Source organism: Triticum dicoccoides, chromosome 7B, assembly GCF_002162155.2.
Source record: "Triticum dicoccoides isolate Atlit2015 ecotype Zavitan chromosome 7B, WEW_v2.0, whole genome shotgun sequence".
Lineage (NCBI taxonomy): Eukaryota > Viridiplantae > Streptophyta > Magnoliopsida > Poales > Poaceae > Triticum > Triticum dicoccoides.
The window spans coordinates 649,949,863-649,966,453 of record NC_041393.1 but is presented as its reverse complement, the minus strand read 5'-3'; the positions used below and the strand labels follow the sequence as shown (position 1 = coordinate 649,966,453).

The following is a 16,591-nucleotide window of genomic DNA, read 5'->3' as shown; positions in this document are numbered from 1 at the left end:
GGCCATTCTATGCCGACGGGTGTCGTCGGCTTAGCTCTGGGTAACCCTACGGCTATTGTACGCCGACGGCCGGAACCAGGCTGTCGGCATATCTCCGAAGAAGCCGACGGGGGCCGTCGGCATTGTTTTGACCATCGGGGTAGCGCCCTGTTCCGGTAGTGTTACATCCATAATATTTTTAGATTTGGTTGAGTGACATTTAATTTGATTCGAATATGGGTAAGAGCAGGCAAGGAAAGTTTCATTTAGTTGAGATTTTGGTAATGTTGTTTTGATTCGATTGAGTTAATGCCTCCGACATATCAAGGCCTCCCCGCAATCCCACACCGGCGGACCGAGCTGATAGTGGAGGGGCGGCCAGCTATCGGTGGAGGACGGGTGGTGACACGGCGAGCCTAGAATATCTCCTCTTTAGGGTTTTTCGTTGGGGTAGGATAACATGTTGAGAAAAGCAATCATCGTGGATCATGTAAGGCCCTTCCCAATGCTCCGCAATGTACATGTGCTAAGCATGTCACATAAATAAAAAATTGAAGTGACAAATAATTAATGAGGAGAGAGCGCACTTTGATGACCTCAGAAAGAAGTAATAATACCAAACATGTGGACCTATGCAAAACACTTAGACAAAGGAATCTGATCAACAAATGTGAGAGTTAGTTGCTAAACAATAAAGTGAAGGAAGGTTAGCTACAAAAGCTAAACACCCATGCATTGGGATTCAGTTTCTAAATTTATTCATACACTTAGCACCCCATCTAAACCCCTCTGCATTAGGAGAGGCATAAGGTGATCATAATTAATATAATAGAAGACTGAAAAAATGTTTCCACAAACTGATTTCCTATAAGAGCATCTTCAATAGGCGCGCTAATTTTTTCCAGCACCCAGGAGGTTGTTTGCTTTATCAGGCGCTGCAAAATATAGCGTGCCGCTATAGCGCCAGCAGACGCTTCAAAATCCAACGCCGGCGAGCAACGGGTGCTTGGAAAAAATTGAAGCAACACATACGAAAAATATGAAACAACACATAGTCTAAATCCAGCGCGCGCGAGCAGCCGGTGCTTGAAAAAATTTGAAGAAACACATACGAAAAATATGAAACAACACATAGTTTAAATCCAACGCGCACGAGCAGCCGGTGATTAGTCGCGGGGGAGGCGCGAGTTCCTGCGCCTGCTCGCCCGTCCGCACGTTGGAGAAGTTCATCTGCGCCCGTGGCCTAACAAATGTTACCCCAGCTAATTGAGGACACTTCAAACCATTTGTAGTCTTTATTTACCTCGCTTAACAAGCGTTATCCAGCTAGCCGGAAGACACTATAAATCGTAAGAGTCGTGTTCACGGTGGTCGGCGTGCTCGCGAACGATGGTGTGTTTGTGGCGGTCGGTGTGCAAGTGGTCAGTGACGTGCTCACTGATTGGTGTTGCCACGCGCTACAAGCAGAGCGGTCGATGAAATAATCTTGGCTTATTAAGAAACACAAGGCAAAAAAAATATGTTTTTTATGTAGTGCTTAGTCTAAGTGGAAGGTGACGCAACCGCAAGGTGCACATGGTGACTTTGACCCATCTTGAAGCTCCGCAACTCTGTCCCGGTCTTCACTCAGTAGGCCAGAGATTCTTTGTACTGCCATGTTTGAAGATGAATAGATCGAAATTTTTTCTTGTAAAAAAATACACCAGACACCAAAACCAACCATTGTAGGCCAGAGATTCGAGTTGGCTGGGTGCTTCACATCTGGCCTCAGCATCAGTGGCTCTCCTCCTTGGCCAAGAGCTCCCTGCAGAACTTTGCGTACTCTTCGTGCTGAATTCCGTCCGGATAGGCCTTAAACCTCCGGATCTCCTTATCTGTCCGGTCTGCAAGATAGTGTATTCCCTCTGGGCGGCGCGGGAGCTTGTCGACGGTGTCCTTAAACATTTGGAACCGCATAGCCTTCTCTTGCTCGTCCCGGTATCTCTTGTTGTGCTTCTTCACCCAGTCCTCGAACATCTCCTTCATGTCCTCCTCTTTCTTGCCTTTCTTATACTGATGAAAGAGCAAGGCTCCACCACCAGCCAACGCAGCCGCGGCCGCACCAGCAGCACCACCAAGGCCACCGCCGGCCCGCCGGATGGACATGATCGATCAATGGCCTTTTCCTTCGGTTGGTTTCCTTTTTTCTCGTCTCCGCCGCCGCCGCTTCGCCTCCATTCGGTTCTAGGGTTTCCTGTGTGAGCACGTGTCTATTGGTGTGCGGACGCGTGTGTGTTATGTCTATGTTGTAGTAGTCGATGTTTCCGAAAAGAATGAAGGAAAAATAGAGATTACAGAGGGAGATCAGGGAAGATATTCCTTGACCTACAAGAAGCCGGCCGATCTGTTACAAATTACACAAACCCACGCACGCCCGTAGTACAACGGAATTACACAAACCCACGCACGGATGACATAGAGAAAGAGTCGGAACCGAGCCCCAAAAGGTTTTCTTCTCCTTCATGGACATGGCCGGGTGCGCTCCGATCCACGCGCTCATATAATCCACGCGTCAAACCTCTGTATACTGTCCCGACGGATCACGAGAGACAATCCAGTCAATCGATCCACCAGATCCACGACCGATTGCTCGCGCGCGCACCATGGCGTCACCAACATCGGCCTCCGGCCAGTGGGCGGATCTCCCAGCCGATCTGCTCCGCGACATATCTCCGCACGTCTCCACGCCGCGTCCGACGCCGTCCGCTTCCACGCCGTCTGCAGATCATGGTGCAGCACGCCTGAAAACAAAAGGGGCCTCCTGCCGTGGATCGTGGCGCCGTCCACCGTCGACGACTCCGTGCCCGTGGAGGACCAACGGTGCCGCTGCGTCTTCTCCAAGGCGAGCTACAGCGCGCCCGGCGTCTGCGTCCGGGACACGAGGGTCGCCCGCACCGACGGCACGGCGACGTGGCTGCTCAGCGCCGACCTCTCCCTCGTCAACCCTCTCACCGCCCAACCCCTGCCTTCCCCCCGCGAGCGTGTGGACCCCACGTGGCTGGATCACCGGCATCAGGTCGTCTCCAACGACGGTGCCGTCCTGTTATACGACTTCCGGCTAGAGCAAGGTAATAATCCACGTAACATATTCCGGGCATCCTTCCGACGCCCGGACCACGGCGAGTGGCAGCTCGTGACGTCGAATCTCAGGCACCGACCACTGTTGTGCCGCCGCGTATTACTACGGCTACATCGTGTGCGTCGGCTTGGCTAGCTGCCACGTCCTCTGGCCGCGTTGGGATGAAATCTATCCAGGCCTCTACACCAACGAAGTACAAGGGGCCCTGCCGGATGAGCCCGGAAAGGTACGCCGCTACCTCTTTGAGTCTGGAGGCGGCCTGCTCCTGGCCAGCGTTCTTCAAGAGGACAGCGGCATCGGCCTGTCGGTGTCGTTGCACCAGCTGTGTCTGCGGAACGGCGGTGAGGGGGAGGAGGAGCGGGTGGTGGAGTGGGTGTGCGATGACACATCAGACTTCCATGACGCTGTCCTCTTCTTGGGTTTCCCGGGCAGCTTCCTTGTGGATGCCGTGTGGTTCGGCGGGGAGTTGAGCGGTGGCACCGCCTACTTTGTCATCGACAACACGGCAGGCCACGATGGACGTTCCGGTCTACCGGAGCCGTGCAACGTGTATAGGTACAGCTAAGGACGGTGCCGCCACGCTGGTGGAGATGTTGCCACCCGGATGGACCGACGCGAGGTGCATGTGGTTCCTACCCGATCCTCAGATACCTGTCTTTCCTGCATCGATGACTCGGGGCCTGCAAGGAACCCCAATGGCATGCAAGGATGGCACCACTCAGTCACAATCACAACAACTAACAATCTACGTCCACGATCTGTCCCCGAAGGTGGATGGTTCCTGGTTGCGAGACATGTTCAGCAAGCACGGGAAGGTGGCCCATGCAAAAGTCGTGTACGACAAGCGTGGGCGGTCGCGAGGTTTCGGGTTTGTGACCATGGCGACGCAGAAGGGATTCAACAAGGCCATGGCCGCTCGCAACGCCGTGGACTAGCCACACCGCAACAACGTTATCAATCTTTTTTTTTTGCATTATTTCGTAGCTTCATCATTGGCTAATGCTACCAGCAGTGGCCGAGCTAGCGAATAGCCAAAGCCTAGGCAGGTCGGAAGCTAAAGCACTTTACTTTGGTTGATGACAAGTTTGGTGTTCATGCCGACAAAAAAGGCAGCCGATCGACTCGTGTTTATGTCGTCGAGTAAATTAATTAGAGAAGTCGTTGCTATTTGCTCTGTTTGTAGAGTAGAGCGAGCGTATTTTTTTTGGAAATTAATACTTACATACATACGACGAGATTTGCATGAGAAGCTAGCACACTACGGTCACCACCGTATTTGGATGCTAGGTTTGATGTGTCTACCTGTGGTGACCAAGGAAATTGTAACCAATCACCTCCGACTCCGAGTGTACGGGACAGGACACGGCCGATGGAGCTGTGGCGTGTGACGGCAACGCTTTGTCATCAAGCTCGGCACCTTCAGGATGTCGTACATGTTGGCAATTTATATGGAAGTGCGAGGTACCTCCCACAGTTTGGAATTTTGGTGGCGCTTAGCTTCGGATTCCTTGCCGACGTGGAAGAACAAACACAAGATCAGTCTTGAACCAACAAGCGTGTGCCCAGTATGTGATGTGGAGGAGGATAACTATCATCCCTTTGTGCGCTGCCAGCTTGGTAGAGACATGTACTTAGCTATGAGCAAGGTTTGGAAGGTGCCAAGAATTGAGTTGTTGGTTAATAATGGTAAAGAGTGGTTGCTGCACGCCTTGGATACCTTGAGCGATTTGGAACGGAGCATGTTACTTATGATTTTATGGAGGAGCTGGCACATTCGTAATGAAGTAATTCACCATAAACCAGCCCTGCCCCAGGAGGTATCTGTCGATTTCTTCAAAAATATCTAGACAACTTGATTGGTATCAAGTTAAATAGTCATGTTGATCCGGTGAAGGGGAAGGCTGTCATATCTTATGACCGGCCGTCTGCGTCTGTGAGTGCACCTGTAGAAATTCCAGTGTGGTTACCTCCTAGCGAGGGATGGGTTGAACTAAACACAGACGGCTCGTATGTTTCGAGTGATGCAGCGGGAGCGGGAATGATACTGCGAAATTGCACTGGGGATATAATTTTCTCAGCATGCAGAGCTTTATATGCTTGTAGGGATGCATTGGAGGCGGAATTATGTGGTTGCATGGAGGGGTTGTCGTCAGCATTTCAGCGTTCGGATCTTCCTATAGCCATTGAGATGGATTCGCTCTCGGAAGTTTCTTTGATCTCAAGTGGAGTGGTTGATCATTCTGTTTATGCTTCCCTGATAAAGGAGATTAGATACCTTTTGAGTCTTAGATATACTTGTATTACTCATATTTCTCGATCCCAAAATAAGGCTAGTGATAGATTAGCTAGTTTTGGTAGAGTCCATGGCAGAACCGCTCGAACACGTGCCTCGTAGGCGGGGCGAACCTGAAAACGGCCCAAGCTGGGCGAAAAACCTAAAACCGGCCTAAATCCTTTCTGAGATACGACGAAAGAGCGGTTTCTAAAAAATGCGAAGATTTTGTCATTTTTACGGGCGCTTTCTAGGCGATTCTGAGGCACGCCTCACTCATTGGCCTGAAAGCCGGCAGCTTCGATCGGTCTGTTTTCTGGGTTTGGGCCTTCCCATGCAGCAACAGGCCGAACTGGCATGCATGCATCCGATTGTGTGTTTTCGTGGCCGGTTCCATGAGTCTCTGTGAGGAGGATATAACGATCTGAATCATTTTTTGCACAACTAAAGGATGGGAGTAATTGACAAAAAAACATAAGCATGCAAAATTGGATTAATAATTTACCAACGCCGGCTTGGCTCGGCTCGACCTGTACTCACAAGTCATAAGTCACGCATATGTTCATGCTTTGGCTTTGTGTGTATGTGTAAGGGAGATGTTTCATGTGTCTAGTATTTTAGAACACCACTTAATTTCCCCTTACTAGCAATGTGGCCGTACGTTACAACGGATCCAAAGTAGAATAATGAATATTCACAAATTTGAAAGAAACGGTCTAGTTTTTGATATACATATATCACTAAAAAATATCTTTATGTTTCACTCAAAATATATTTCTTGGGCTGTTTTGATGAGGTAAGAAAGGAATATGGTTGGTTTCAAGATAGTAAGGGGTTTTCTGTAAACCGGAGCAGAGAAGTAGGATATTATTGCAGTTTTCTCCTGGATGACGCGGCCGGCGTGCGCCAGGGCGGCGGCGGCGCAGAGGACGAGCGCGGTGACTAGCACGACACGAGCCATCTTGGATCGACGCCTGGAATTGAACTGAACTGTGGTAGACAGACGACACGACCGGTTTATATACACCCACCCGCGCGGGCGGTCGATCAACTCACGTTTAATCAACCTCGACCAACGAACTGCTTAAAGAATTAGTACTACGTACGAGCGTTCGAGGCTCCGATGCTCCAATAAGCAATAAACACAAGGTCAAGCATGCATCGGTTTTGTTTCATTAAGAGTCGCAGTGCTCACGGCTGCTCCCAAATTCAGTGCTCAGTGCTCACGGCTGCTCCCAAATGTACTGTATTGTTTACCAACCACAGATTTTTTTTAGAAAGAAGGCTTGAGAGAGAGCCTGGCTTTGAATTAACAAAGCCATCAACCGGTCAGGAGTTACATCGGACAGCACCTTACAAGAGGAAAAAGAAAAAGACGGCAGATACATGGTACTACTAGACAACTTACAAACCTCAACAACAGCAAGCACTACAACATAATGGACAACAAAGCTTCGCTTGATGTCGATGATGTCCCCAGCCGCAGAATGAGCACCAGAGGTGGAGCGGAAGCACTAACAAGATGAGACCCATCATAGGCAGGGAGCATGCCCTCATCTGCACCAGGAGTGGTGAGCTGCAACAAACTACCCGAAACCATCTCCGAAGAGGACCCCTACCCCTCGTCCTGGCTCGAAGGACGCCGTACCGTCGGAAGATGGGGAAGCTCACCCTAGAGCCAGATAAGATGAAGCTCACCCCAACCACAGATTTAGGGTCGTTCGATTCAAAGGTTTCTCAGAAAAGTACTTTGGAGAATACTCTAATTTTTTCTTTTTTGCGGGGGGAGAATACTCTAATTCTTAGGGTTCAAGATTCACTTGCACTAGATTTCACAGAAAGCTCATGATCGTCAAGAAAATCGAACAATTTAAAAAAAAAGACAAAAAAATCCAACCAAAGCATACGATATTTTCTCTGTAACACTAACAATTGTCCACACAGTTCCATAGTATCAAAAACACTAATCATATGTTATGTCTATTCCTGTTAGTTGTAAATCCCGTGCATAAACAAGTCAATACATCCATCTCATAGTCGACAAAAACATCGTCTCCCACTAAACGAATATCGCTTAAAAGTATGAAATAAGTCAGAACGAGCACCCGTGCCAAGTAGGAGTATATGACTCTCAGTTTGGGCTGAGAAGTAAGATCTTGCACATTTATAATAGCAAATTAAGTGTCGCTGTTGTATTGAACCATCACTCAATAGCATTTTCTCTCTCTTGTAAACAGATACTCTCTCCATTCAGAATTACTTGTCACGGGAATGAATGTATCTAGATGTATTTTAGTTCTAGATACATTTATTACTATCAATTTCTGTGACAAGTAATTCGGGACGGAGGAAGTATATGCTATACTGAAATTCCTCCGCTATAAAATTGATAGGGAAAATTTCCATCCATGCAAAGGCTTTGAAAACCCCTTTTGCATTTCTATGGTTATAGAGGCTCTTGTTCTCTCTGGTGTTCTCTATACTTGGCATGACTGAGTATAAATAGATCGAAAGTTTCTCTCGCAAAAAGAATATAGAAGGTACACAGAGGGTTGAAATAGAGAGTGGAAAGTTTCCTATTTGATAAATGGAATGAGTCGGAATGTAAACATTGTTTTACCCAAAATATTTGGTAAAAATAAGACTATCCAAAATAATACAAAATGGTTCTGTTCTCAATCAACAGTCAAGTATAAGTGATTTTACTAGGTGATTGGTGTAGATTTTTGCCTCTGGGTTTTTTATAGTACTATTATTTTGTTTCTTGGTGTATGTGTTTTCTTTTTTGGTACGCGGAAACGACAATTGCATGCCTGTTGTTTGCATGTAACATGTCGGTCGGCATTTGTGCAACTATAATTGCATCCTCGCTCCTTGGTGTAAATTTCATGCGTCACCCCACACGTAACTGCAGGTGCACCAACCCCACGCAACTTGGTTTTCTTACATTTCTTATTTCTTATTTTCTATTTTTCATCGTGGACACGACACCAACACACTCATGCAACCATTTAAAAAAAAACTGTATCAGTTGCACACGGGCGCAAGGTGCACCCCGAGCAACTGCATATGGCGCACCCACACGCAACTACACATGCGGCAACATATGCATGCAACTAGAGGGTTTTTTTTTAATAAATTTTCACCATGTGTTGCCAATGTGCCTTTTATTTTTTCTGAAAAATTATGACTTGCAAATTGAAAAGGTAGGAAATAAATAAATAACATATTAAAATATAAAATATCTAAAAAAGAACATAATCACACCCTAGTCACACGGCACACCCAATAATAAAACATGCAGACCATAATTTTCTATTGTTTGTTAAATAATAAAATCACGCTTTCCTGGGTTTCCAAAAGGAAAATCAGACTTTCCTCAGAATGATGATTCTTTTTTCCGGAAAGCTCTCGATGTTGCGGGTGACATGTACCGGCCCTGCCATCACCAGCCGCTGCTTGCAAGATCCAACGGCCATCGAAGATGCGGTGACATGTCCCGTGCCACACCACACCCCTGGGCCCTGGCGAACAGCGAAACAGAGGCACAGAGGTACGTGCTCGTTCTTTCCTCTCTCTGGCCTGGACTGGAGTAAAAGCTTCGAATCAATCCATGGCGAGTTGTCTCCCCCCTCTTGCCGTTCTTCTGCTCATCGGTACATCTCTTGTGCTTATGCAAGTCAAATCGTATTAGTGTTTTCAATTCAACGGGGAGTTGGTTCGGCAGGCTGCTTAATATGGTAGTATCTTCTTGCAGCGGCGGCATCGGGTGCGGCGGCGTTCCGAAGGGGAAACACGACGGCCATCCACATCGGCAACACCAAGGCCTGCATCGCCGGCTACGGGGGGCTCCAGAATCCAGGCCACTCGTACAAGCTCTGCATCCCCTCCTGGGTCGCCTTCACCCCCAACGCCACCCTCTTCGGCGAGGCCGCCTTGAACCACGCCGCCGTCAGCCCCGGGATGGCCGTCTCTGGCTTCAAACGCGTCCTCGGTTCCAGGTAACAATCTCTCTTGTTTTTTTTTCCTCCTCTCTTCGTCGGCGGTATTAGAGCATAATTGGTTTGGTGCCAAAAATTGACATTGCCAATGTTTCGCATTGTGTCAAATATTGGCTACTACTTGATTGGTTATCGAGTTGTGTTGTTTATCTCATATAGAGTTGCCAATAGTTGAAAAGTCTTGTCTTGCCAATATTTGGCAATGCCAACATTTGGAACATGCCCGATCATGCTGTAATTCATCTGGTTGGCAGGATTTTTGAGGATGTGGTGAAGAGAGAGATGGAGCTAGTGCCGTACAAACTCGTTGAGACCCCGGATGGAAGATGCGCTATCCAGACCCAGAGCGAGGAAGGCGGCGCCAAGGTTTTCCCCGCCGACGAAGTCGCCGGAATTCTCATATCCAAGCTGAAGCGGATGGCGGAGGCGCACCTGGGCCGCAAGATCAGGAACGTCCTACTGACCGTCCCCTGGCACTCGAGGGACTACAAAAGGCATCTTCTCGCAACGACCGCCCGGCTCGAGGGCGGCTTCTCCGCCGCGAGGTACGTCGACGAGCACGTCGCGGTGGCCGCGGCGCACGGCCATCACGGGAAGGCGCGCGAAGGCATGGTCATCCTCGTCTTCCACATGGGCGGCCACACGACCCACGGCGCCATGTTCAAGTTTCGAGACGGCACGGCTCATCTCATTGAAGGGCGCCACGATGTTCACCTGGGCGGCGACGACTTCACCGGCCGCCTCGTGGACCACTTCGTCCAGCTTATCGGGGAGAAGCACCACCGGGACCTCCGCCGGGACGACGGCGCGCTTCGCGAGCTGAGGGCGGCGTGCGAGAGGGCCAAGAAGACACTGACCTACCGGGATACCACGCTTGTGAAGGTGGAGTCGCTCTTGGACGGCGCGGATTTCTTCCAGCCGCTCACGAGGGCCGAGTTCGAGGAGCTCAACCATGATCTGTTGGCGAGAGCCATGAGCATGGTGGACCTGCTGGTGACGTGGCGGTGGTGGCACCCTCCCGGCCGGTGGGATAGCGTTGACGAGATCATCCTCGTCGGCGGTAGCGTGAGGATCCCCAAGATTCTTGCGTTTTTCAGGGACTACTTCCATGGCCGAGAGCCAATTGTGGAGGAGGAAGCGGCGATTCGCGGCGCTGCTCTGCTCTCCCGTCCCGAGTATGCAATGTTCACATATGACAACTGTGATAGTTACTACTGCCGTGGAAGTCCTTTGCAGGCGTCTGAAAATAAAATTGAATAGTATATAAGAGTTTTGAGTCCTGTAGTGCTACAAATAAAATTGTACTTTGTAATCGTTACCTTTTTTTGGATGAGACAATCTAGGACATGGAGTTTCTGGACGCCCGTGCATTCGTGTGACTGAAGAGTAGAAAAAGAACAACTTTAAAAAGAAATACTCCCTTCGTTCCTAAATATTCGTCTTTCTAGAGATTTTAACAAGTGACTACATACGGAGCAAGATGAGTGAATCTACACTCTAAAATATGTCTATATACATCCGTATGTGTCGTTTATTTGAAATTTCTAAAAAGACGAATATTTAGGAACGGAGGGAGTATATCTTTTTCGGGGCAAACATTGTTGAATGTTTTACCAACATGCAAAATTTCGCAATGTAAAAGAATTTGTGTAGGTATGGAAAAGAAAACAAAAATGATGATATGAAAAGGTTAATTCTCGAAAGTATTTTGTTTTTTTTGTCCAGACATCCATGAATATTTTTTCATCATGAAACTTTGTAGGACACGTCTAGCAAGCTGTCGGCTGCTCTCTAGCGCTCCCTGGCGGTCCTCCCGATTAGGAAGTTTCCTATCCCCCTCTCCAGGATAGGAAAGTGTCCCAGTCCACTCTCGATCCCCCCATTCCTGCGTCCAGCCATAGAGCTGAGAAGAAACACACCTGGTCCCCCCACCCCCACGTGCTTCCTCCCCGCCCGCCCCCTATGTTTCTCCTCGTCGTCTCCTTCCCTCTCCTCACCTAACTCCTGTCCCATCTTGTTCTCCCCTAAGCAAGAAAGGACAGTACGCCCTTTTCTCCCAGCTTCTCTCAGATCCAGAAACCTTGGGATCCTTGCAATGGCAACTAGATTAGGGTTTTTGATCTAAGCAGTCCTATTTACAAAGAAAAACATAGAGGGGGACCGAACCAAGTTGTAGAGGAAGCAAAAGCACATAGGTCGGATTAGCTCATCCTATTCCTCATTCCTGTAGAAGAGCCAGGTTGTTTTCTTTTGGTTTGTCGCATCTCTAGGCTGCACCTGCAAAAGTTGTGTAAAAGCACCTACCGTGGTTATTTTGAGCACAAAAAAATGTGTTAGAAACTCTTTGGAGGTAAATTAATGACAAAAACTTCATCTTTGGTTTAGAAGTACATGAAACTCTTTACTTAACAAAAAATATTTAATTAATGATAATTATCACATTTGCCATATTAAGTGCTCTCTGAGTGCCATATTAAGATTTCCTTGTGTGATTGTGGCTCTCTGAGTAATCAATCATACAAAGTGTCAGTTTTGTTTTAGGGAGAAACAACAATTACTGAACTGAAGACTCAGGCTAAAGTGCAGAGCAGCCATGACAAACAGAGCAATGCATGTCTATTAAGCAAGGAATGGCACGTGTGCTATATACTAATCCAACAGATTCCGATCCATAACAGTCATAACAAATAGAGGTGGGAACTAACACCTTCATTGTCATTAATCTGTATGCGGTCATTGCTGTTTGCTCCATTCATCCTACATTTGTCATTTGAGTTTCATAACTGTCTAAATCAGCAAGCTATTTACCTATGTGTGTATTATTACACAATGCAGTTGATAGTGGATTCACTTCCTGGTACAAATGTAAACACAACCTTGCTATTAATATTTTTACAGGCTATAGTTCAATTAGAAACAGACGTTTCCAACCAAAGGTTCACTTGAGATCGTACTTGTTCTTATAAATTATTATACACTGAATTATTAATCATTGACAGAGTTTTGTTAGCCAGTTTTTTTTTCTTTTGGAGTATAAAGGAACTAACAAACATATCATATAAGTATAATCAATCTTAATTAGGTCCCTCTGAATGTTTACTCAGCAATTTTTTTAAATAAGGTCACGTTAATTCGGTTAATTTGTAACAATCAGAGAAATCAAGAACCAATCGGAGCTAGATATATGCACCAAAAAGGACACGTTAAATCAATTAAGCATGCACCATAGAGACAGATCAGTTGTTCTCCTAATTTTGCACCCATGTTGTGGCAGAGAAGCGTACACGAAGAGATTCCCCATTTATATGGATGAACATTTCACCGTATAAGGTAAAAAAACTGAAACATTAACCATCTCAGAATATCAACTATCATCTATACAAAAATAAGTGATCTAAAAGTTGTATTAAACCAAGTTCCTTGTCATAATTTAATGACTGGGGTTAACAACATAATTGATTATCCTCAACAGGAATAAAATCATCTTACAAAGGAAAATGTGAAGAATAGATAAAGTATCCTCAGTGGATACTTTGACGGATGTGAGTTCCTCCATGTGCCAAGAAATGATAATGAGCAAGCAAATGCCTTGTCACGGATCGGCTCCACCCACCAGGCGATACCAGCCGGCGTCGCCTTGTAGCGCCTCCTCAAGCCGTCTGTCAAGTCATCTCCAGAGTCCGACTCCATCTTCGTGCCGGCCCCTCCTGAAGTAGTCGGATCCGACTTGAGGATACCAGAAGCCGGCACGGGGACTTCGGCAGGCGGCCCGGGGACTGCAGCCGTCGCACCCGGCCTGGGAATTCCAAAGCCCGGCCCGGGGACTGCAGCAGTCGGCCCGTGGACTCCTTCAAGACAGCAGGCAGCAGCCGACTCCAACCCGCTGCCTCCCAGCCCAACCGCCCTCGTACAAGTTGCTGTCGTAGTAGTCGGAGAGATAGCAGCACCATCATGGGCTCAACCCATCCACAGATTCCTGGTAAACAAAGAGCTGCCAGCCGACGAGACCCTGGCCCGACAAGTGCAACGACGGGCGGCGGCATACACCATAGTCAACAAAGAGCTGGTTCGGCGCAGTGTCACTGGTGTGTACCAGCGCTGTGTGGAGCCGGACCAGGGCCAAGCAATCCTCAGAGATATTCACCAGGGTGAATGTGGCCACCACGCGGCCTCAAGAGCACTTGTTGCCAAAGCCTTTCGTCATGGTTTCTTCTGGCCGACTGCTCTCGAAGAGGCTAAAGAGTTGGCCCAGAAGTGCCAAGGGTGCCAAAGATTCCGCTCCAAGCCTCATTTGCCAGCTTCTACACTCAAGACTATCCCCATTGCTTGGCCCTTTGCTGTTTGGGGTTTGGATATGGTGGGGCCATTCAAGACAGCCCGTGGTGGCATGACTCATCTGCTTGTCGCCATGCACAAGTTCACCAAGTGGGTAGAGGCCAAGCCAATCAAGAAACTGAATGGGCCAACTGACGTGACTTTCATTGCCGACATCACCACTCGGTAGGGCATACCGCATAGCATCATCACCGACAATGGCACAAACTTTGCCAAAGGAGCCTTGGCGTGTTTCTGCGCGACGCAGGGCATCCGACTGGACTTAGCGTCCGTTGCCCACCTGCTGTCAAACGGCCAGGTTGAGCGAGTAAACGGCCTCATCTTGTCCGGCATCAAGCCCCGACTGGTCGAGCCTCTCAAGCGTTCGGCCGGCTGCTGGCTCGATGAGCTGCCGGCCGTCCTCTGGAGCCTGCGCACAACTCCGAACAAGTCGACCGGCTTCACGCCCTTCTTCCTCGTCTATGGTGCTGAAGCCGTCATCCCGACGGACATAGAGTTCGACTCCTCACGAGTCACCATGTTCACCAAGGCGGACGCCAAGGAGGCGCGAGAAGATGGCGTCGACCTGCTGGAAGAAGGCTGGCTGTTGGCACTCAGCCGGTCCGCCATCTACCAGCAGAGTCTGCGCCGATACTACAACCGCAAGGTGAGGCCAAGATCCTTCCAAGAGGGAGACCTTGTGCTCCGGCTGATACAGCGAACAGCCGGCCAGCACAAGCTCTCAGCACCTTGGGAAGGCCCCTTCATCATCAGCAAGGTGCTGGGCAACGACTCCTACTATCTGATCGACGCTCAGAAGCCCAGAGCACGCAAAAGAGATGACTCAGGCAAGGAGACGGAGAGGCCGTGGAATGCAAACCTCCTTCGAAGAGTTTACAGTTGAAAGCAGTATGTATCACGCTACCTTTTGTATTATGTACAAAGACTCCGGCCCCCCCGAGACGAACTCGGGGACTGCCCTTTCCTTTATCTATATGATAAGCGTTATGCCCATGTGTGTGCCTTGTTAATATTCCGCCTGGCACCGGGTCGACCAGTCGGCCCGGAGGTTTGCCGCCTTGTACTATATGCCGCGTCCTGCAGCCGGACAAGAAATGTGTTGGCACCTAAAACCTCTTCTGTTAGAAGCCACAGTTCGCGGAGCGACTACATGGCGAGCAGAGGCGGCAAGACAGTGCCCACATGAAAAATGGTTAAGGAAAGAGCACATATAGACGAGGTCGGCACCATACCTGCCCGGCCAGCTGCCGAGCAGCCGGCCAGCCGGCCTCTACCTCCCTTGCAAAAACTTCCAAACGACTAAGTACTTGCCCTCCCGCAAAAAAGCTAAGTACTTAAACCAGCCACAGTCCGTAGAGCGGCTGTTTGGCTGGCAAGAGGATAGCTAAGGGAGGGCAGCAAAGGAAAAAAAGCAAGGAGTACACGCAAGGAAAGTTAGAGATCGGCAGAACAAAGCATAAAGTTGCGATAGAATATTTACATAGATAGAGGCCCATTGGCCAGCATTCAGCAAAGTTTAAAATACACCCCACGGGTGGAATTGTGCGAATTTAACAAAGATGTCCAGACCAAGCAAGCAGGAAAAGGAAAGATAAACACCCTAGGGAGCAGCATAAGACTCCGGCTGGACGCTGGGGTCGGCAGTGCCGGTTGGTGTAGCAGACGGCTCCGGCTGGACGCTGGGGTCGGCGGTGCCAGTTGGTGCAGCAGGCGGCTCCGGCTGGATGACGAAGTCAGCTGCGCCGGTTGGCGCAGCAGGCGCCTCCAGCTGGAAGCTGGGGTCGGCAGTGCCAGTTGGTGCAGCAGGCGGCTCTGGCTGGATGACGGAGTCAGTTGCGCCGGTTGGCGCGGTAGACAGCTCCGGCTGGGTGCCGGAGCTGGCAGCGCCAGTCGGAACAGCGGAGGGCTGGATGATGGAGTTAGTGGCGTCTGTCGGAGGAACAGGCGGCTGGTCGGTGACCACCTAGCCTCCCCCAGCAGCAGTCGGTGCTTTGGAGCGCGGGTCGTTGCTTGAGGCCCGGTCGGGGTGGGGCTGATCATCCGCACCGACCTCCGGCATGTCGACGTCGCTGTCCTCCTCCTCCTCCTCCTCATCCTCCTTTTCCTCCCCATCCTTCCCTTCATCGCTGGAGTCGATGACTTCGGCCGAGTCCTCGCTGTCCTCCGGGTTCAGCCCGAGCCACTCCTGCGGCGCTTCGGCACCTTCCTCGACCACCTCCGGAATGAAGATGCTGGTGTCGGTGAAGTCGGCGATCGCCGCCGCCCTGTTGACAAGCTCTGCCTCCACCGCCGCTAGCTCCTCCTGCGCCTCCAGCCGGAATGTGGCTAACTGGGCTAAGTCCAGCCTAGGATACGACGCCTTGACGAACTCAAGGGCGCGGCGCGCTCCTGCCCGGGCCGCAGAGCCCTTCCAGGCCTCCAGGCGGCTGACCGCCACCTCCAGCCAGTCGGCGGTCCGGTTTGGAGTGCGCGGAGCCGGCAAGCCTGGCCAGAGGGCGGAAATCGCCTGAGCACCAACGCGCTGAAGACGGCGCAACACTTGATGGGCGGGCCGAAGACGGGCCTGGATGCTGAGGATCTCCTCATTAAGGTTCCGGGGGGCGTCGGCAGCAATCTACGCGCCTTCCGCCGTCCGCTCCTTGCGCTCGGCCTTGATGGCTTGGCTCGCGGCGACGGAGTGACCCTGGAAGAAATCTGCTTGGGCAGAAGGCAATGAAAAACAAAGTCAGAAACAAGCAGTCGGCTTAAGAAGAGACCGGCAGCTCAAGACAATGAACAAGAAGAATAAAACTCACCATCGACTAAGTCCTCGATGCTGCTGAAGCAGGCCATCGTCTGCGCCTCCTTATTAGCCCAGGAGGCGCGCTCGGTTTCAAACTCGGCTAG

The 16,591-nt window shown here is 49.8% G+C and overlaps 1 protein-coding gene across 1 annotated transcript; it reads left to right on the top strand.

Annotated features, from left to right (window-relative positions):
- The first annotated feature begins 8,935 nt into the window (after nt 1-8,935).
- On the top strand, nt 8,936-10,704 carry LOC119341958 (luminal-binding protein-like). Its single transcript, XM_037613803.1, has 3 exons — nt 8,936-9,025; nt 9,127-9,370; nt 9,625-10,704. The coding sequence occupies exons 1-3, from the start codon at nt 8,983-8,985 to the stop codon at nt 10,628-10,630; spliced, it is 1,293 nt and encodes a 430-aa protein (XP_037469700.1). The 5' UTR covers nt 8,936-8,982; the 3' UTR covers nt 10,631-10,704.
- Nucleotides 10,705-16,591: the final 5,887 nt, after the last annotated feature.